Genomic DNA, 20,827 nt, shown 5'->3' on the forward strand with positions numbered 1-20,827 from the left:
AACATCAGCTTATTATTCCAGTGAGAGCAGGGAATCCTGAAGGTATTGTGGTGAACAGCACTTCCTCACTGTGGTGGTTTGTTTTCTGTTTGCTTTTCCTGGTTATTTTAGTACTTTACCAAAATACATCTCCCATTCTTTTAACTTGGAGGAGCTCTAATGAAAACAGTACAAACTTGGATGGCACCTACTATTTTTTAAACCAAGTAGATGGAACAAACCCCATTTTACTTTGTTCTTTTCAAAGGAAGCATGTTAGCAAAGCAGTCTTATGTCTAGCATTTGTTTTTTGGTATAGCTTCTGTGGTGGATCCCAAAAAAATAACATGTGGCATAAATGAATCACAAATATGTCTGACCTTTGTGTTAATGTAAGTGGTACTGTTTATGAAGCCAGATCCTGGAAACGCAAATCTTGTGGTACATTGTGGCAGCCTGCAGTTGCAGGCTTAGTATTATATGAAAAAGACTATAATTCTTTTTTTTTTAATAACAGTCTAATTCGGAACTAAAAATATCGCTAGGATTGTGCGTATCTGTGCATGTATGAGAAGATATTTTGCGTGGACTACAACAAACTCCAACCAAAATGTGGCTTAGAAAAAAAAGCCAGAGTTTGCAAGTCTGGAGAATTACAGAAAGGGAGGCAAGGAGTGTGTGTGGGGGTGCTTTTCTGTCAAGCTTGATTGCTTTTAATACCCTGGGCACTGGAGGAAGAGGCAGCTACTTCTATATATTGTTGAGATGAAGAAATGAAATGATAAGCATTCCTTCATTCCTCCTCAGTCACTGTGCTTCAACCCAAGAGAAACACTGATTTCATTTTTGTTCTGTTTGCAGTCTAGGTGCTCAGCTCAAAGGGACCAAGTCTGGGGTGTGGTTTTCTTTTGACTCCAAAAGTGCCCAAAAATGAACCCAGGTGGTTCCCCAGGGAGTATGCATAGTAACTCAAAATAAGTCCATTTGCAGTTCCACTCAGTGCATGATTAGGGTGATCGTGCTCTTCACAGCATGCATTTGCACAACAACTACGAATTTTCGATGTGTTGAATTCATGAGTAGCAGTAAACAGCAGCCTCCCCTCTGACTTTGTTTCTCTTAACCCAGTTCATATCACTGACCTCGTCAACAATACAAGGAAGGCGCCTTGTCACCAACGTTAACATCACTGGCCTAAAACTTTGCATATCAGAAAAAAAAGATGGAATACAGTATGTTTTTTATGATCCATATAAATTAACCTCTGACCTTATTTGTATTAGTTCTGAATCTTTTTTTTTTTATACGTAGAGGTACAGCACATGAATCAATAGAAATTCTTGAAAGGTGGAAAGTATTATGTAAAAGGATGATCATTCTTTGGTCTATTTTCAGCTGGTCTGATGGTGTCACTTCCTTTCAAAGGAAACTGTCAAGTAGGCTGGTTTTGTTTATATAGTGTTTCTTTATATTTCCATAATATGAAGCAGCTGCTTAAAAAGCTAATGAGAAATACCTCCCTTTCCTTGCTTTGCTCTTTGGCCTTTCAGAAAATATCTATAGCTTCGTTGCTGTCTAGACTGCAAGATCTACAGAGCAAGCAGCAGCACCATCCCTCTTCCAGGAGCAAAACGCAGTGGCGTGGTGCCATAATCTGATGGGTTTCCATGCCTGTGTAGCCACTAAATATGAAAGCCACACTCTAAGAGGGATCTCAACCAATATGATGTACAGAAGGGGGACAGGGCACACACAACTCTGTTCCTGTCAAAGGCACTGTTACAAGTATTGCCGCTTAGCCTTGTCAAAGTATTTCCAGTGCTTTACAATGGGGAAAATTATGAAGGAATTCCGACCCTTCACCAGCTCTCTTTCAGTGGTTGCAGAATTACCAGACCTTGTTAAACTTAAATAACTGGGGTTCACAGAGAGCGCTTTTGGTTGTGATCCTCTTTTGACTAGAAAGGAATTAATTCCAACACTAAAGTGCAGATTAAACATCTGTCTAGAAATTGCACCTCTAGCGTGCTGACATGACATTTTACTATGCAGACTAGACTGCCATGAGGTGCAAATTTTTAAAAAAATCCAATAAAATTAACCTTTCTATTTGAAACTTGATGGAATTATTCCATAGGGTAGTTTTCCTTCTTCTTCTTTTTTTTTTTTTTCTTTTTTTTTTTTTTCTTTCTTTTGTTCTAATAAATATAACAGCCTTAGGTACAGTATAAATATACACAGTCAATTTTATTGCAAAATAATTGCCACACATTTTTTTTATTGGTACAACTCTTTCACCAAAAAAAAGGGTTCTTAAATAAATACTACAAGCAAACAAACACCGAGGCTCTTCCTACCCAAAGTGATTTACTCAGAGAGCTCCAGACTACCCACTCAGACAGCACAGACTAAAACCCCTCTATACTGGTCTATGAAAGCAGAACACGTATCCAGAGCGTTTTCTTCACTTCTCCTCTTGAAGAAAAATCACTCTGCAGTATATGGAGAAGGAAAAAACTCAGGGTAGGCAGAAAGCAATACTGCATTTGACTGCAGGTAGGCAAACTGGGTGGTTACCTGTCACACTGCTGGTGATGTGCCTGCCCTGACATCGCCAGGTTTCTGCTCTGCTTGGGGGGATGTGGCTAAAAGCAGAGTGGCCGTGACACACTCTGTGGTGGGTTCCTTGGTAAGTCTAGTGCCTGCGGGGCACAGGGTTTCCAAAGGTTTCTTAAAAACAAAGAAGCCTACCAGCTGCCTAAAAGACATTCTTTGTCCTACGGTGCGTACGGTGGAGGCTTTTCTCCAGGCAAAAAGTAAGTCGGTGCATAGAGGGGTGGAGCATTGGGGGGAAGGCCGTAGTTGGAGCTGGACTGAGATGGAGGCTGAGTTTCTTCTGATAAAGAAATGTCAGTAGATGATGTTCCTGGAAAATTGCTGGCAGGCTGTATACAGACAAAGAAAAACGCTTCAATAAATGATTATGATCCCGTTTGTGGCTCTGATTTAAGTGTTTACCATGTAAGTATTATGTCCCACGGTTACATTTCTCATGCATCGCAGCACAACACTCACTTCAGTATTAGAGAACCTGCTAAAGGACAGCGATTACAGTGTGCAGTGAAAGAAGACAGATTCCACCTGTAATCCAAGTCATTTTTAATAGACATTGTGCATACAGCTGGACAACAGAACAGGAATTTCTGCAGAAGGTGCTTTGGTTTCCTGGGTGAGGCATGGCACCCAACTGCCTGATTAAGTTACATATAGCTGCAAATTTCTAGGCATCACTCTAAAATCTCAAAGTTGTAATACTTGCATAAATGCAGGTTTTTTTCTTATTGATGTGCCAAATGCAGACTCCTTATAAGAGAAACTTTACAGGTAGGCATTCTTTAAAAGACCTCCTTGTAGGTCTTTCACCTCGGCTGTCCCAGTTACAAGGAGGCCTTGGCTGGAAGAGGCATGAAAAATAAGCAGCCCATGTTGAGTAACAACTAGGATTTATTAAAACAACAGGATGCCTCTAGGGACTATTGTTCTGGATAAAATCCTCCACTACTCTAAACCAAGTTTTGCCATTGTTTTCAAGAGGGTCAGGATTTCACTCCTCCCCTCACATGCCAGTCCATGGGCTCCATCAGAAGAGTTGGGCTCAGCTCCCTTCAAGTTCAGGCCTAAAATGCCTGGAATTTAAAAGAAAAAATAGTAAACATGGATCTATTTCAAGGGAAATCTAAAATCCAGGCAAGGAAACAATGCTGTCTTGGGTACTTACCATGATAAAAAAAAAAAAATAGTAGTCATCATTTAGAAGGCCAGTACCAGGGCTGATACTTGGCTGGTGGCATCTCAGAGCTGCCCAGGGTTGCCAGTCCCCATGCCACGGGGGGGACTTTGACGAAAGGGGACTTTGTGACAGGAAGGTTGTTTGTGCACCGTAACTATGCAGGAGGCAGTGCAAGTATACCTATAGACCTGCTGGCTAGATCAGCTCCAAATGGAGTTATTGGGTTTTATTGCTCTTTTTTGTTTGTTTGTTTTGGTTTGGTTTTCACAACCCCAGCTGCCCCTGCACAGCTCATCATTTACCTGGTTGGCAGGCCTCCTACCCAGACCGGCTGTGACTGACCTGTACCAGTAAGGGATGAGTGATTTTGTTACCACATGCCATGGTAAACAAATGAAATGCTGGTTACAACTTCGTCAAAATGCATTCCTGGTGTCACCTCTGTTTGTGTATTTGGCTGATTTCTGCTTGTGGGCAAACTGTGAGGTAAACTAAGCTGGTTTGGCACCAGCTCAAGGTGTGATTATTTTTTTTAAGACTTTGTTTGCCTCAGCAAGCAGGTATGCAGTGAGATACTGAATTCAGCAGAAGACTGAGAACAAATCTTAGTCTTAGCTGAGCTGAGCCTCCACGTGTGACCCCAACTGGGGACCCCAACAAAGCAGGGAGCCAAAGGGAATGCTGAAAAGAGAGGTGTGTCATGGGGCCCACCTTGCTGTATGGTTAGCAAGGTCACTGGAAAAGGAATGAGGCCTGAGGGTGAGATGCTGGCCTCCTGCTGGGCTTCACATGTGGACAGGACACAGGGGTGAGCTCCTGCTGGGGCTGGCCAGCAGCACAGCACGCTCAGCGCCACCTCAAACACATAGTGCACAGCATAAAGACTGATTCCCACCCCTGGTCGGTGGAAAGGCCTCTAGGGTGCATTCATAGCACTTACTTCATACATCTTTCACCTGTGATAATCCACATGTGAGAAGTGCCTTGCGCTCTCTGTGGACTCTGAAGGGTAGACCTGCTTGGGTGGAGTCTTCTACACTGTAGACATCTAAAGCTTAATTCAGCTGCCCACACGAGTGTCTAGCCCTTTGGGGATGTCATGGGGCATGCCAGATATCCACACAGACGTGGTACAGCAACTACAGGACCTGGACCCTCATAGAGCAGCATCATGGGCCAGGTGGCTACTTGATCTCATTATCTCACATCACTAGATCCCTACATGTCAACAGACCGTGTTTAGCCAGCTGAATCCCAGCCATAAAGCCTGTAGTTGCCTTAAGGACCAGAACCAGCTGAGGAGGGCTTGTGAAGGCCTGAATTCAGCAGCTAGACACCAGGCCACCAGCTGCTTGGAGCACTTAGATGGATTATGAAGGCCTCCAGCCCTATGGTTTCAGCCCACAGCTCTCAATGGATGTGCATGTCATTTGAGCATCTGGCTGTTGCAAATCAGGCCGGCTTCTCACATTCACCCTTTTGTAACTTTGAGTAAGTTTATTACAATTTTTAACTCATAAGTATTCCATTATGCTGAATGCTGATGCAGAAATTAATTCTCTCTAAACTACAACATAATTAGCTCATACATGCAGTATGAGTATCTCTCTTATTTTTTCTTTTTCTTTTCCAAGAAAAGGATTAAGTGCTTCCCCTTTTGGAGCCCAGTGCTTCTTGCTAACCTCTCCTGGCTTGAGGACAGCTGGTGATGTCTGCCCCTGAGTGTTATGAAGGGGAGAGAAGATAAATGAACACCCTTCTTAGAAAAAGTAGAAATGTAGGGGAAAAAAGTGTTTGTTTTGGAATGCAGTTAAGAATTTGGGGGTAAATATTTCTGTTTCTCAGTGGACACAGGACTGAACCATTATAATTGATCCTCAAGACTACTTACAGGCATCTTTTCAGCCTCATTGCTTTCTTTCGTCTCTGTTTATCCCCTTCTCTATTCTTGGCTACGTGCTAACTGAACTCTGCAGAACAGCACAGCTTTTCAGCTAAAAGCAAACAAAAAAAAGATCTCCATGTGTACTCTTTTTTTTTTTTTTTTTCTCCTCTCAATCAGTGGTCTCCAAAAGTGCCTGGCCCCATTATCTTATTTATTAAAATGTGCCAAGGACTGTTCTTTGGCTGTGAAGCCAACTGGCACAGCACACATCACATCCATACAGCTGAACCAAACCAGTGTGTCTCTCTGTATGCATACCACTTACCAGGAATGGTCCAAGGCTCCTGCTGGCTCCTGACCCCTTCCTAGGTGTTGATGGGAGACTATTAGATGGTCTGGGCCAAACCCATGCCAGGAGGATGCTAACAACTCACTGGTGTGGGTGGTCATTGGCCCTGAGGAGATGTGGCCTGGGAGGCTGTGGGGAGCTGGTCCACAGCCAGCTTGTGCTAAACATGCAGTGTTTTCTATTAAGAATTGCAAAACATGCAGTACCCATCGGTCTGACAGTAGACTGCCAAAGCGTAACAAGGCATTGGACTGAACAAACCAGCTTTATTGTGATTTAAAAACCTAAAAAATGCCAGCAATCTCTCTAGTGTCTCAGTATGGCTATTTACCACCTCCTCCCTAATGTTCTTCATCTCGCTTTGTCCGCTCTGTGCTGTACGGCCTGAGCCCAGCCATGATGGTGACTGGTGCCTGTCATGCCAGGCCCAAGGCCAGGAGCACTGCTGGCCTCCCAGCTCTGTGAGGGAGAGTTACAGCAACCAGCGTGGGCCTGCAGAGCACGTATACTCTGAGAACAGACACCTAGATGTTGTGCAGGGGGAGAGACAAGTGTCCTAAAAGAGAAAATTTGAGTAATACCCATGTTAAGTAGGGAGCCACTGTGGATGGACAAGTATGCGTGAGCATTTACCTTCCACAACAGTCCTGTCAGGACAAAAGGCACGTAGCTCATGGGACATGCTGTCAGGGACCCTCTGTGGAGGGAATTAGTCTTGCCTGTGCTCCACAGAGGGTCCCTGGCAGTGGGACTGATGGTGGGAATGGTGCCTTCTCCACTGACGCTATTTGATAGCCAAGTGGCATAGGAGCAGGTGAAGGACCCTTCAGGCAAAGGAGAGTCAAGAACTGTCTTGTCACCAGGCTACTTTGGCAAAAAATAAATAAAAATCAAGCACCGTCCTCAGCATCACTCACTGCTTTTTCCAGGTCAGCTCTGGGCTGGACTCCCTCTGTTTAACAGCAGCTGAGGGACTATGCCCCTAACCCCTCATTTATACTCTTCTACAACATCCCATGGCATTTGCATCTTCCTTGGTGTGTCAAAACACTTCCTCCATCTGGCTTGTCTTGCCACCAAAAAGCTCTACCAGTAGAACCAAAACTGTGTGATGAGTAGTTATCAATAATATCCAGCCACAGTCCTTTCCATATCACTCAGTTTTACAGACCTCTTATTTCCTCACCTTTCTTGTCTCCTTTCCATCTGTTGAGTCCTCATCTACTAGTTCCTATATTATGAGTAGCATGGACTAAGGCATGTAAACCTTTCTGATAAGTCCTGTGTAACTGATATTCCTTTGGCTCCCCCATATGCCTCTGCTCCTGTTTCATCTAGCCCAACACAGGGGCTGCTTTCACCTTTGTGACTGCCACAACACAGCCCTTATCCCACACTGGGATTTCTGACCAACAGATAGAGACCAAAGGACAACCAGAGAAAATCGGAGATCTGGGGACAAACCTCAGAACAAGACCCAGGCTAAATCATCCCAGAGGCAAACCTGTGCATTGGGATCCAACTTCCTGACCTGGTTGCAGACCCCGCAGAAGCCAAGACCTACCACTGCAGAGTTTGTACCGAGAAGCAGCTCAAGGTTTTCTGATGGAGCAAATGGCACCATTTTGTACTGTACCTGAAGAGGCAACGGGTAGGATGGATATGTAGAAATAGTGGCAGCAGAAGGACAAAACCCAGCATACGTCAGGATCTGCTGGGCAGGATTGTACAGGATCTGAGGAGGAGGTGCAGCACTGAAAGCAATTTGGGACATAGGTACCTGTTGAGCACAGAAAACAACAATTTATCAGCACAGCGCAGAGGGGTCTGGGGCAGGAACCGGTCCCAACAGAAGTGACTAACAGCTAACAACTTCCTATTTTCCTGTATAACGCCAGTACTACAAAATAAATAAATAAATAAAAATAAGTGACAGACATAATGAGTAGAGGGTGTATCTGGAGTGAATTTTCTGGCCAGAATTACACTGCTATTTTAATCTTCTTCCCTCGGAAAGAAAAAAAAAAAAAAAAAAAAGACTACTGGTGCTTCCCTAGCACCAGTTACAGAAGCTCTGGCAGGGCTCCAGACCAGAGACACCCTGAAAAGCACAGCATACGGCTTTGACCGCCTCGTCTTACCCACTCCAGCAACCCTTCCTTCACCCTTTGCTGCAGACTCTTCCCAATAGCAACTACCTGATGCCCTCGTGTCTTTTCTCACCACTTTCCTACACAGATCTGTCCAGACCACTTGTTTGTCTTTCACAGCTTCTTCTCACTTGTGAAATGGAGTTTTCTGCTGGCTTTCCAATACCACTCCCTACACGTGTATCTCATTTCTACTGCACAAAATTAGGATTGTCATCTGTATCAGAGTTGAATCGACTCCTTGACCATATCTCATGGCTCTAGTGGCATGTCCCTTGACCACGATGTGAGATAAATTTTGCAGGAGGAAGTAATAGCTCATTTTAAACCAACCAATAAAATTAGGAAAAAACAAACAACAAAACAAAACAAAACAAAACAACAACAACAACAAAAAAAAGCACAAACAAAACAGAAGGTTGAACGTGACGGGGGACTTGTGTTCCTAAAACCCCGTGCTACATAACCATTTGTGAAGGACAGCAGAGCTCTGTGAAAGATTTTCGTGACCCTCTGCTTTGCAAACTGAGACAAATTCAGTGGTTTCTCTCTGCTCTGTTGGTTTTTATTAGCAGATTCCTTCACATGAGAGCATGGAATTCTCTTTTTATTGAAATAATAAAAGTTGGTGGTTGCAAGACACATACTGAAAGCAGCTGCCAGGATTTTTTTGGCATTTCCTCTCAGACTTATCTGTGAGAGACATGAACCACTGCATCCTTCAGAGATAGCGCACACGTCGTGATTGAGGCAGGGGTGCATTCGTTGTGTTTTTACATGGAAAATGTCATCTAGGTCACTGATGTACCACACAAGGTTAAAGCAGAAGGCCTAGTTCGTGTGAGAAGGAAAATCTCTCCGTTTTGAGGTACTCTCTCAAAACACTTCCCTTCTATCTGCCCTGCAGGGTGAGTATGGTGGGAAGAAAGAGAGAAACTGCCCTTCAGACAGCAGTAGCAAGAAGGAGCTCATGAGATTGCCTCAGATCCAAAAGCTTCAGGCCAGCAACATGGCTCACACGGGCTGGGGCAGGACCAGCAACCAGCACATGTCCATCCTTGGAGGAGGGAGGCTCTAGAGCAGCCGTATCCCTCTGGCTATGGACATAAGGCAAGAAACACTTGTTTTGCACAACACAAAATACAGATTTCTGGTCTGAATCTGCTACCAACTTTCTGCTCTGGGACCTCTAAGGTGTCTCTGTCCTTCCAAGAGTGCCTCTAAATCCTTTCACGTTCTCTCCACCAATAACAGGAACACTCTCCCATTGCTAAGGACAAACATCACAACAGACCTAGTAGGCAGATTTAGGGAGTCAAACACTCCAAACCCACTCATCGAGCATCTTATTATCAGACTATCTGGTCTCAGCCTGGAGCCAGTAATGACTTGCAGGTATTCATAGAATCACAGAACCATTAGGGTTGGAAGAGAGCTCCAAGATCACCTGGTCCCACCATCCCCCTACCACCACTGTCACCACCAAACCATGTCCCCAAGCACCAGGCCCAACCTGTCCTTGCACACCCCCAGGGACGGTGACTCCACCACCTCCCTGGGCAACCCGTCCCAGTGCCTGACTGCTCTTTCTGAGCAGAAATGGCTCCTCATTGCCAACCTGAACCTCTCCTGGTGCAACCTGAGGCCATTCCCTCTGGTCCTGCATCAGGTATTCTAGTAGTGGTACTACATTTAATTAGTCATCTAAAACACAAGGGTAGGTGGAGATGTTTTAAACCAAAACATGCACCCAAGTCAAAGAGATAAGCTGTTAACCGGCCTGGAAGCACTGTCAGTGTAGGCATCTCCAGCCGGGGAGCAGCTCCACACAACGAATTTAACAGCAAATTGCAACCTTAGTTGCAGGAGTGCTAAGATACGAACAAGTGGAAAGTAGCTCGGTGATTAGGGGGTTATTTAGTTTTCTTTACTTTTGAGCAGGATGAGGGAAGAGGAAAGGAGAGATAGGAATGATATTTCATCTGTCCACATTCCCCTGAGGACTCTGAGGAGGAAACTAATTTAATAAAATAATAATAATAATAATTAAAAGCCAGAATACTCCTCCAGGACCAGAGGTCACTCTGATTACTGCAACCCTAAACTCAGGGCAGGCAGATTCCTTGGCAAGGTGTGTCAGGAAAACATCTCCAAGTCATCAGCTGAATACCAGGGCAGGGAAGAGAGATTTGAGATCAACCCTTTGTACTAGCAAGTGATTTTTTTCACGCACTTTACCTCTCACATAAGAAATGATCAGGGCATTTCACCGTTTTGGACACTCCTATTTCCATTACGTCTTAACCTGCTTTTTGTTAAAGGTGAATTTAAGATTATATCCAGGCTCATGGCAGATCTGGAGAGGAAGGTACCATCACAAACACCACAGCTCCCCCAGCAGATCAGAGGGGACAGCCCCACAGGTGACCTAGGGGCCACCACGAGCTGATACCCTGGGGTCAGGGAAGGATGAAGGGTTTCCCACTAAGCCAGCACTACTCTCTGGCACACAGCAAAGCCACGGCAAGCATGCCAAGGTCTGCACTGAATTTGTCACAAGGAAGAAACACACAACAACCAAAACAACATTTTTTTTTTTTTTTCTGTCCAGGAAACATGATGGATTTAGAAGCAACTGCGCTGTTTTGCAAACTCTCTTCCTTGCAGCATGTTTTGGCTGCCAGCATTCCCAGAGATAAACATGCTGGTTTTTTTTGTTTGACTAGTCAGCCAGCCTTGTGTTTTCTGGAAGTCAACCTCAGAGCAATGCCCTGAGGCATTTCAATGGGCTTTAAAGCTCCCCCTGGAAAATGCCAGTGAGCATATCTGTGGGAAGGTGACATCCTGAAAGAAAGTGAGAATTGTTCTCCCACACATTTCAAAGCTTTTTCTTATTTCAGTCCCATGCCCCCTTCTCTCTCCCTTCTGTTTGATGTTTTCTTGCCCTCCCCTCCTCTCCCCCACACTTTTCCCAAGAATTACTCTGTTAGTAATGAAAGCAAGCAGCAGATCAACAAAACAGTCATGGTACATACCTCAAAAGGACCCTGAAAAAGCAAAGGAGCAAGAAATGGTCATTTAATTTTGGATCGCTTTTAGTAACACTGTCACAAACATAGCATGGTTCCTCTGCTAAGCTAATTGACACAAATTCATCCTTCCCCTTAGGCTAGTGAGTTGTTTCTGTTTTTTGTTTTTTCCCCAATACTGCTGCAGAGGTCTTATTAAACAGCTTATTCAGATCAGGTTTTAGGTTGGAGCCTCAGCAGACTCACGCCAGCCAAGTCCAGGGGGAAGCTGCTGCAAATTGCTTGCATGGCTTTTTGCCACCTGGTTGGAGGACCCAGAGCTTGACCTGGGACTCTGCTTCCCAGCACGGGGAATGCACCAGGTCACCGAAACCCCACCAGGTCACCGAGACTCCAGTTCTCCCAGGACATCCTCACAGCACGGAGATCTGCTTGGGTTTGAGCTCACCCTGCTACAAAGCAAATGTTTGCAACTTAACAAAGGTGAATTTCAGGTAAAGGCCGTGAAGAGGAGACTGCTCTGCGTGGAGGAGTGCTGCAAAGATGCTGGGTGGTCAGAGCAAGCCCTGGGTGTCCTCCAGACTGACCGGGTCCTTGGCTGCCAGCTTGGAGCAGCCCCTCTCCTTTAGTCTGTCCCCCAGTGCACATCACCCTCAGCTCTCCTACTTTCTCTTCCCTGCTCCATCCCTCTCTTCTTTCCTTTCACCTTTCTTTCTATTTAATTCTCCCCCCTCTGAACAGTCACCTGAAACACCATGGAACTAAGAGGACATTTGTTGCTATTACGCCTCCCCTCTGCTCCTGCGTTTCAGCCCCATCCCCTCACCTCTGCCTGTTTTAGTTTGGAAGCTCTCTGGGGGAATAAATACCATCTACTCTTCTGAGTGTTAGTAAATTGGGAGCCTCTTGGCTCTCTACCCCTCCTGGCACAAACTCTTCTGACTGCCACAGCGTTTATCAGTGTGGCACAGGGAGCAGTCAGAGAGCGGCGCTCCTTAGTGCAACAGCAGAGGATTAATGTGACCCGAATACAACTGTTCAAATAAAAACTTGACAGCTCCTTCAGAGTTAATCCCCATTCTTGGAAAAAGAGCTGCACAAATAGGCACACCTGGGACCTGCGCTTTACGTTTCCTACAGACTAGCATGCTTAAAGCCTGTGCTGGCCCCCATGTCCAGTGCTGAATTAGAAGAAAAAAGATGTCAGTAAGCGAAGGGCCAGCATCTGTTCATGCAGACGCCTGTTTTTTTCCCCTCCACTCATGTATTGACCAGGCCTGACCTACTTAGCTGTGAGCAGCTGGCAACTGCTTAGCCTAAATATGCGACTCCAGACTCCCAGACCACACAGGAAACATGTTTAAAGTGCCTCCTTTGTACACTCACGCTTCCTTGGCTTTCTAACTCGCCTGATAACGTCAACAAGCACGGAAGTCACTACAGAAGGCAGGAGACCGCGAGCCTTACCATGTCTTTAAAGGCCCCGAGAATGGCTGCCGTGATAATCCCCAGGAACAACCCGATGATGTTGAGGACCGTGGAGGACCACAGCAGTCTGTAGAGGTGAACCACGTCCTGGCAGCTGCTCACACCGAGAAATTCGTAGTAGCTGGAGGACTGCTCTGAGCTGAAAGGGAACACAGACGGGGTCACGACTGCACGTTGCATGAAATAAAGAGCATGAGGATCTGAGTCCCTCCTGCTTAGTTTTCTCTCTGGCAAAGGACGTAATCCATACTCCCACCTATGGGTGTGAACACTGCTCAGATGAACTGGAGAAAGCTCTGCTCAGCTGACATTAGACATGTAGACCTACTAATACCAACCCTGGTTCGGCTGGGACTCCCTCTTTTGCAAAGGGTCTCTGAACACAGAGACAGTCCTGGTATATGGGTGCTGCCCTGGCCACGTAGCTACCAACCAAAACATTTAACATGACTTTCTTTCCCACTTCACCTGGAAATCTTCTGGCATCTCCAACAGCGGGAAAGACAAGTTGCTTAAGCATTTATCAACCACAGGAAGGGAGGTTTAGCCAGCTGGCCATTTGGTTATGGTGTCTGCAGTTCCAAATTAACAGATGCAACTTACTGCAGTATAAAGATGTGCCTTTAAACTATGGGTTGTACTATCCAGAAAATTTTATTTCTGTGTATTTCTACACTGCAATGGTTACTGTAAATCAGGCATGTCATGAAGTCAATCCTCATTACCTCGCTGACAGTGAGAAATATTCTACTCCAAAATTTAAGAAGTTTCCTGCAGTTCTTCCCAGCACCTGTCTTAGCACTGGCCCACTAATGAGCTCCCAGAGCAGCTGGAAAAGAGCTGGAAAGATTTGTTAAATGCCAAGTCTGGTTTTGCACTGTTAGGAAAGTGCCATCAGATTATGGCGGAAAGCAGAAGCGAGCGGTTTGTGGAATATTTTTCTGTTCCCTCCTCCCCAGCACGTGGGGCAGGTGTGGGAAGGGTGGTTAGGGAAAGCTCTGCAGAGGTAGCAGCATGGAGAAACCCACAACACTTCTGGGTAGGACCAAGCCAAGCTTGGGAATCTCTGGAAATGTCAAATCATTTGTTGTGGGGCATGGTTCTGGCACTGTGGATTTGCTGTTGTCAAGTTCACTTGGGCCCTCCAATACGAGCCCAGACATCACTTCACTAAATAAAGCCACAGCTCCAGCTGCCATCAGGCTGAGGGTGTCTGACTTGCGACCCTGCCTGTGTACTGGCCTGTTGTATGGCTGACACCAAGTCACTTACTGTGACCGTGACATCCTCCAGCTTCTCTTTGTCTGTCCTAGGAACTGGAATTGCTGAGTCTGTAAAGCAGTGAGACTGCTGCTCTACTCTGGATTTGTCCCTGCCTGTCCCATAAGGTCTTGCTGTCCACTGAGGATTGCTTACACTGGCAGAACACACCTTTAATTATATCATTAAACACTGCCACAGCAATGATGACTCTCTGATGTTTCCAACAAACCCAATGTATTAGAAAATTGGCACTGAGGAGATGGAGGAGGAGGGTTCATGCAATCATAGAACCATTCAGGTTGGAAAAGACCTCCAAGGTCATCTAGTCCAACTTTTAAACTAGGACTGAAGCCCACCACTAAACCATCCTACTAAATTCTATATCTGAACGTTTCTTGAAGGCCTGCAGAGATGGTGACTCAACCTCTTCCCTGGGCAGCCTGCTCCAGTGTTGCACAACTCTTTTGGTAAAGAAATTTCTCCTAATATCCAACCTAAACCTCCCCTGGTGCAACTTGAGGCCATTTCCCCCCATCTTGTCACTTGGTGCTTGGGAGAAGAGCCCAATCCCCACCTTGCTAGGGATTCCTGTTCTCTCCTCGTTGCTACCTTACGCTTCAAGCAAAAGAGTTTCAGTCAATTTATTTGATAACTCTGAATGCTTTCACCCCTTTAAGACTCCTGTTCTTTTCTGTGTTGGGTTGGGCTGTTTTAATTCATTCCACAGAGCTGCACTCACCTTGTGTCTGTGTGCCTGAGCAATATTCACAGAAGACTTCCCTCTAGTCCCGAATTTAAATTTACTTCTCTAATTTAGTTAGGGTATGGGCAAAAACTACTTTCTCAAGCAGAAACCTTGTGTTTTACTTCATAGTGCCAGCCTCATTCTCACACACCAAAAACGTTCGTGTCCTGTAGCATGCTAGCCAAAGTTTACACAGGACTGAGGTTTTTCAGGACTGGTGGCATGAGAAAAGGAGGAAGAAAAAAAAAACAACAAACAAACTTCAGGAGACATAGGAAGGAAGAAAGATGGGAAAGACACAGAGGAAAAGGAAGAAGAGGGACTGTGAGTCAACTAGAGGGTTACAAAGGTTGCATGAGGGTGCATGATAGATGATACTGAGCCCACAGGGAGTGAGTCAGGCAGAAGCTCAACCCTGGGAAATTCTCTCCAGCCTCTTATTTATGGCAAGACATGATGCTGTTTGCAGTTGAAATCTCTGTGTTCCAGGTGGCCAGTCAGCTGTGTGAGTTCATTTCATCCATCTTCCACATTACAAACCCGCGGGCTTGGCTGTGATGTAGTTTTCCTAACCGCCCTTGTACTCCTGATAAATCACTGCATGGCAACCCTGTGCTAACCTTCTGCTGGTCTTTGTAAGCATACCCAGACATTTCCTCACTTCTTATCTCCTGGCTTCTCATGCTTTAGTAATGATGAAGTCAAACAGACAGCTTCAGGAAACACTCACAAGGCCTTCTGTATCTACACTGGCAACTTAGTGAAAACCCACGCATCTAGAGGCTATTGCTAACCAAAGAGCTCTGCGTTTGTCTGCCACATGATCTCTCTGTAAGGACACCTATGTTCCTATTTATTTTGTCTTTGGTAGAGTTTGGTAGAAAATAAAAATTATTATTTAAATCTAATGAGAAAACTGCATTGCAAGATCACCGGTAAATCTTGACAGGGCTATGCCTGAGTGGTTGACTTTGATAACACACCAAAAAGCTTAGTGATATACTTTAAGAAAAAGATACTGAAATCATGACAGCACTAACATGTAGCCCCTGAGCTCTTCTCCCCCAGCACCAGAACTTCAGTGAGAGAGGAGCTGGATCACACAGCACACAAGCCCTGTATGCTGCTTCTCCAGGCCTAAGGGCAAAACTCCCCATCACCTAGGAGGAGGGACAACCAACCAAGGACTTCTCAGAGGCCGCTGACTGCACACAGGTACTTACTTCTCACAGTTGTACAGGTCACAGCAATAGCACGTGTTGCTCTTTACTTTCAGCTGGCATTTGCTGTTTAAGGTATAACACGTCACCTGCCAAAGAGAAGAGACTGACTTTTAGTCTCAGCATTTCAGCACAGCATTCAAGTCGTCCTACTGACCCCAAGAAGCAGCACCAGGTTTTATGGGCTGTTGTGTTGGCTGGACAATGTGCCAGGGCTGCTGGAGTTTTCAGTTTCACTGCTTCATGCTATTTTGAAGACCCAGAGTCCACAGCAGATCCCTACAGCTGTGACACTGGCACCACAGGTCTTGAGGGATACAGTATGGCAAGCCACTGCAGCGGATAAGAACCCCGCACCATTATAGTGGGGAACTGGGCAAAAATGACAATTTTCTGAGCAGCTTCTGGTAAATGGGAGCTCTTTCCTTTTAGTACCATCCTCCTGAAGAAGGAAGTAAGAATAACAACAGCAACAATCTCCAAACCCACAAACAAAACCACTCAGAAAAGATCCAAGCACTCCAGCAAGTAATTACCATTTACAGAGGCTCTTGGATATAAAACTTCAAAAGATTTATTTGTGTGAGCAGGAGTTACAGGGACTAGATGTTGGAACAATAAGGGTAGATACACACAAGCCACTCTCCACACAGACAAGAAATCATTTTAATGAATCCTTAGGTGTGGTTAGGATATAGCACTTCTATGTGGCACCAACTGAAATATTTTATATGCAATGTTGGTTTTGTTTTGTTTTCTGAGATTTTTAGTTTACTGAGTTTGAAATCCTGGAGAACTGTCACATTTTAAAAGCTAGCAGGACAGCAAACACATTCTTGCTATAGTTTTTATTTTGATAGAAAGAACGTGCTGGAACAACTGAGAGGTATTTTGCTTAAAAAATGCATATAAAACACATTATTGAACAGAAAATTCCTCACAACGAAAGAGTAGAAGTAGCTTGCTTAAGAATACATGCCTGCCTTTGAAAAGCATCTGTCAGCCAGTCATTCTCACTCCTGCTGTGCCATGAATGCATTCCTCTGTGAGACAGTACCCAAAGATGTTACACCACATTTCTCAGCTCCCAACTTTTGGATCTGTGCATCCTTTTTAGTGTGAAAACAGCCACTGGCTATGTGCCTATACTCCTCACGTGTTTGTTCCAGGCAGAAAAAAAAAGTCTTACACACAGCACCTGAGAAATTTCATCTTGCTGCTGGTCTCAGACTTGCTACAGTTGTTGTCCTCAGCATGACTTGTTTGAGCAGTGGAAGTGAGAGGGTGATAAGGCTAAAAAGAAGTTAAAGTGATGCCTCAGGATTGCTTTGCTGCCCAGGATAAGGCTATACATATGGTTAGTTAGTCTCTAATACAAATCAGCTGTTCTAACCCCAAACTGAAATTAGGTTACAAAAGGATGGTTCCAATCTGAGTTGCAATCCAGAACTGGAGTTCACAGCCTATGTCCCACTTGTCACAAGAGTATCTCAACCTGAGACATGACCTAATTTCATTAACCTCCTCCTCTTGTGTTTGAACATACTGGAATTTCACACAAGGGCTTTGCTGACCTGAAGGCATAATCAGCTGTAGCCTTCCTCAGCCCAAGCTGCAGTTTACTGCAGAAGAGGACACCAATGTCAACGATTATGTCAGACTAATCAACATCCAGCTCAGAAGTGACTGAAATATCACGTGGCTATTTCGTAAAGCATTTTGAAGACCGATCCTGGAGCAGACCATGCCAATGTACCTGCTGCCAAAGATATTTTGTTGGGATGTTCTAGTCCTTTTGCACTGAGTGGAACATAAGGCCTTGGTTTTGACCCTCTGTATTGGGTCAAAATGGCCTAGGACCCACACAGAGGGAGCTCAGCAAGATCTTAGACATGTTTTCAGCTGCTTCTAGGCTACAAGACATACTGAATTTTTGGCCAAGGGAGTTACTGTAGTTGTCTATTTTTATCACTGCATTTTTAAAACATGCAAAGAGCAAGACACTCCTTTTTAGGAGATCAGTGGATAAACCAAAATAAACAAATTGCTGTGTGGTGTGAGCAAGGATGGTGGAAACAGGCCATTTGTGGGTATCCTGCATGTCAAGACCTATTTTTTTCATTTCAGTGACCACACATTTCGCTTTTTCAGGTTCTGGCTGTTTGTGCCTTGTCTATCCCCTCAGCACAATTGAAGAGATGTTCTCACCTCATAGTAATTGCAATAAAATCAAATTGCTTCTGTTATCAGCAAAGGAAAGAACTGAAAACAAGACTCCATGAGTGATGGTGATCAAAAGGAAACTCACACTCCGTAAACAATCTGCCTTCCTGCTTAGGTGATCACCTGGACTGCAGAGCACGTCCCCTGCTCACCAGCTGGCTAACTTCAGGAAAGCGAAAGCCAAGTTCAAATGCCATGGATCATTAACTCTGAATTAGCACATGCTGACTCTAGATCAGTGGACAAGCAGACAGGAATGTTATTACAAGCTAGCTACACTTTAAAAAGATAGCTTTGTAGGGGAATTTTTGCCCAGAATAGAGACGGGAGTTCAGGGTGCCCAATCTTGAGACATTGCCTATAACTGCAGAGCCAGGGGAAGCTGTCTGGCCAGAAGCCCAAGGCTGGGGTCACCTGCAGGGAGATGTGCTCGGTGTGACCCCAGCTATGCATTTTAATTAGAGGACTCAGAAGCATTCCTTGGGCCATGTCTCCATCTGAATGCACATGAACACTAGAGACAGAGTAAAACGTACAGGAAAGTGTGTTGTCACTGACCCTGGCTTGGTTTGGGTAGGTCTTTAAGCAAGGAGGTCACTGAAACATTTTTGTCACGCATTTTCTGGAACCAACAGCAGGGTGCCCTCGCAGTGAGATTTAAGCAGTATTAGCCTGGCGATAGACCTTGCTAACCTGTCTAGAATTATTAACAGTAACATTCCCCACATGCTTTTTCACAGCAACGGGAGGAATGGTGATGAAGGACATCTGGCTTCTTGCAAGTTATACGAGGGTTTGTTTTCCATCCCGTTCTGCCTGATTTCCTTTTCACTCCCACCAATTTACCATAATAACCAAATGAAAAATATGAGAAGAAACTAAATCTGGACTTCTCAGGAGGCCAGCCGTTCGGGTATGGGCACTTTTCCTACCATGTTAATGTCCTTGCGATAATAAAAAGCTGCACACAAACCACTGACATTCTTGGCCTGTGCTGGATAAATACAGAGAATATTTGAAGCCTTCTGGGCAATGCAGATGGACTCTTCTAGATATTTCCTATACCACTTGAAGTCTACAAAACCCTCCTTAGAGAATGATGCCGGTGTGATAAATACATTCCAGACAGCTATTAAACAGTATGGATGGACTAGGAATTGTTCCAGTCCCAGTGTAGTGTGCTGGATGCAGACATTGATGATGACTCAAAACCTCACTGGTTGTAATGATTTGCAATCATCGGAGGCTTGGATAGACAGGGAATCACTTGTGGGAGGAAAAAACAGTTGGGTTTTCATCAACCCATGGCTGACATGCACAGAGACACTCTCAAATAGCTGCCTCCCTCCTCCCCAGCCCCTCAATATACTACAGAAATGAACATGCGATGAGGTGACTTTGCTTACCTCTGTCTGGTAGGCATCATACAGGAATCCTACTCCGCTCGAATAAAACTGGCACCTTCTGTTATACAAAGGTCTGGGTTCCTGTAGAGAGAAAAACAGCCAAAGTACTCGGTCTGGGGGAAGTTTGAAGGCGTCATGTCCCGTGTCCCCTTGCCAGATGTTTACAGCCCTGCGGAGCTGGAGCCAAAGCGGACAGCCGGGTAAGCAGCTCGCACACTCCAGCGCTGGCTTCTTTCCAGAAAGGATCTCCTCAGGGTTACATTTTCCTTCCTCACTCTGCCACTAAGCTATGTGAGTATCACTTAATTTTCTCTATCCCAGTCACCCTTTTTGAGAGGACGTCACCCCTCTAATTAAATACTTCCTTCCCCAATGTTGGATAGCATTGCTCTATGAGAACTGTCCAGTCAATCTTTTTGCTGGTACAGTTTCTTACCCAGCAAAAAGAATTACTTTGATGGGACTTTCTTTTAAAGGATTTCAACAATGTCCACAGTGACAACAGGGTAAAGCACCTAACACTTTGAGCATTCTGCTTACTACATACACTTCAAAACAAGGAATAGTGAAGAAATGAAGGCATTCAGAGAAGTAATTTGCAATAAATTTGCTTTTGCCTCCTTCTCCATTTATGATTATTGCAAAAGATGCATTCATTGCTCACAATTTATATTTTGGGTTGGGACAGTTTCCAAAAACTGATATAAAGGAAGGACTCAATGAAATATCCTTGTCTAGATGGAAGATGTGTGTTTCTGAACTTAGGGAATGGCCCCTGTAAGGCTAGAGCCAATTTCAGGACTTCACCATATTTGTCTAGGGAGCATTTAATGGTTGAAGAGTTCTCTGTGATAAGCTGTATCTCCCAAAGCAAAGTGTGGGAGTAACTTGTTGTTGAAGAAGTCTTTTTCAAGTTTTTGTCACTTATATAGTCCTTGGTCATGATCTATGCCTTCAAAGCACTCAAATGCCACTGCCAGTCAGATCAATGCCAAGAGAGAAGATGGAAATTCACTATCTGCCATTTCTTCTTTCTACACTAATTTTCAAGCAAAGGAATACTTCAGATTTTAGCAGAAAGCTGTGTCGATTAACTTTCACTGCATCAGCATGGGCTTTAAAACTTTTTGACCCATCCAGGACTAACCCAGGAACTGCAGAAAGAGCTACACTACTTAAGATCACTTCTCAGTATTCGATGTTTGTTAGATAATGAAGTGTGAACTGTACAAATCTGTTGACCCAAAATACATAACCAGTAAAAAAGCAGAGCTAGGCAGGAATGCAGGCAAGTCAATGA

The 20,827-nt window shown here is 44.7% G+C and overlaps 1 protein-coding gene across 1 annotated transcript in view; it reads right to left on the reverse strand.

Moving 5' to 3' along the window:
• Window positions 1–2,270: 2,270 nt before the first annotated feature.
• The window catches only part of TMEM255B (transmembrane protein 255B), a 63,057-nt gene continuing 44,500 nt past the window's right edge, over window positions 2,271–20,827 (reverse strand). Inside the window, exons 5-9 of the mRNA XM_032202208.1 lie at window positions 19,528–19,608; window positions 15,902–15,987; window positions 12,650–12,809; window positions 7,640–7,783; window positions 2,271–2,924 (exon numbers count right to left, since the gene is read on the reverse strand). Of these exons, the coding sequence (XP_032058099.1) occupies window positions 2,757–2,924; window positions 7,640–7,783; window positions 12,650–12,809; window positions 15,902–15,987; window positions 19,528–19,608 (639 nt within the window). The 3' untranslated portion in view covers window positions 2,271–2,756. The remainder of the gene's footprint in view (window positions 2,925–7,639; window positions 7,784–12,649; window positions 12,810–15,901; window positions 15,988–19,527; window positions 19,609–20,827) is intronic.

The sequence above is a fragment of the Aythya fuligula genome, chromosome 1 (genome assembly GCF_009819795.1).
Source record: "Aythya fuligula isolate bAytFul2 chromosome 1, bAytFul2.pri, whole genome shotgun sequence".
NCBI classification, from domain to species: domain Eukaryota; kingdom Metazoa; phylum Chordata; class Aves; order Anseriformes; family Anatidae; genus Aythya; species Aythya fuligula.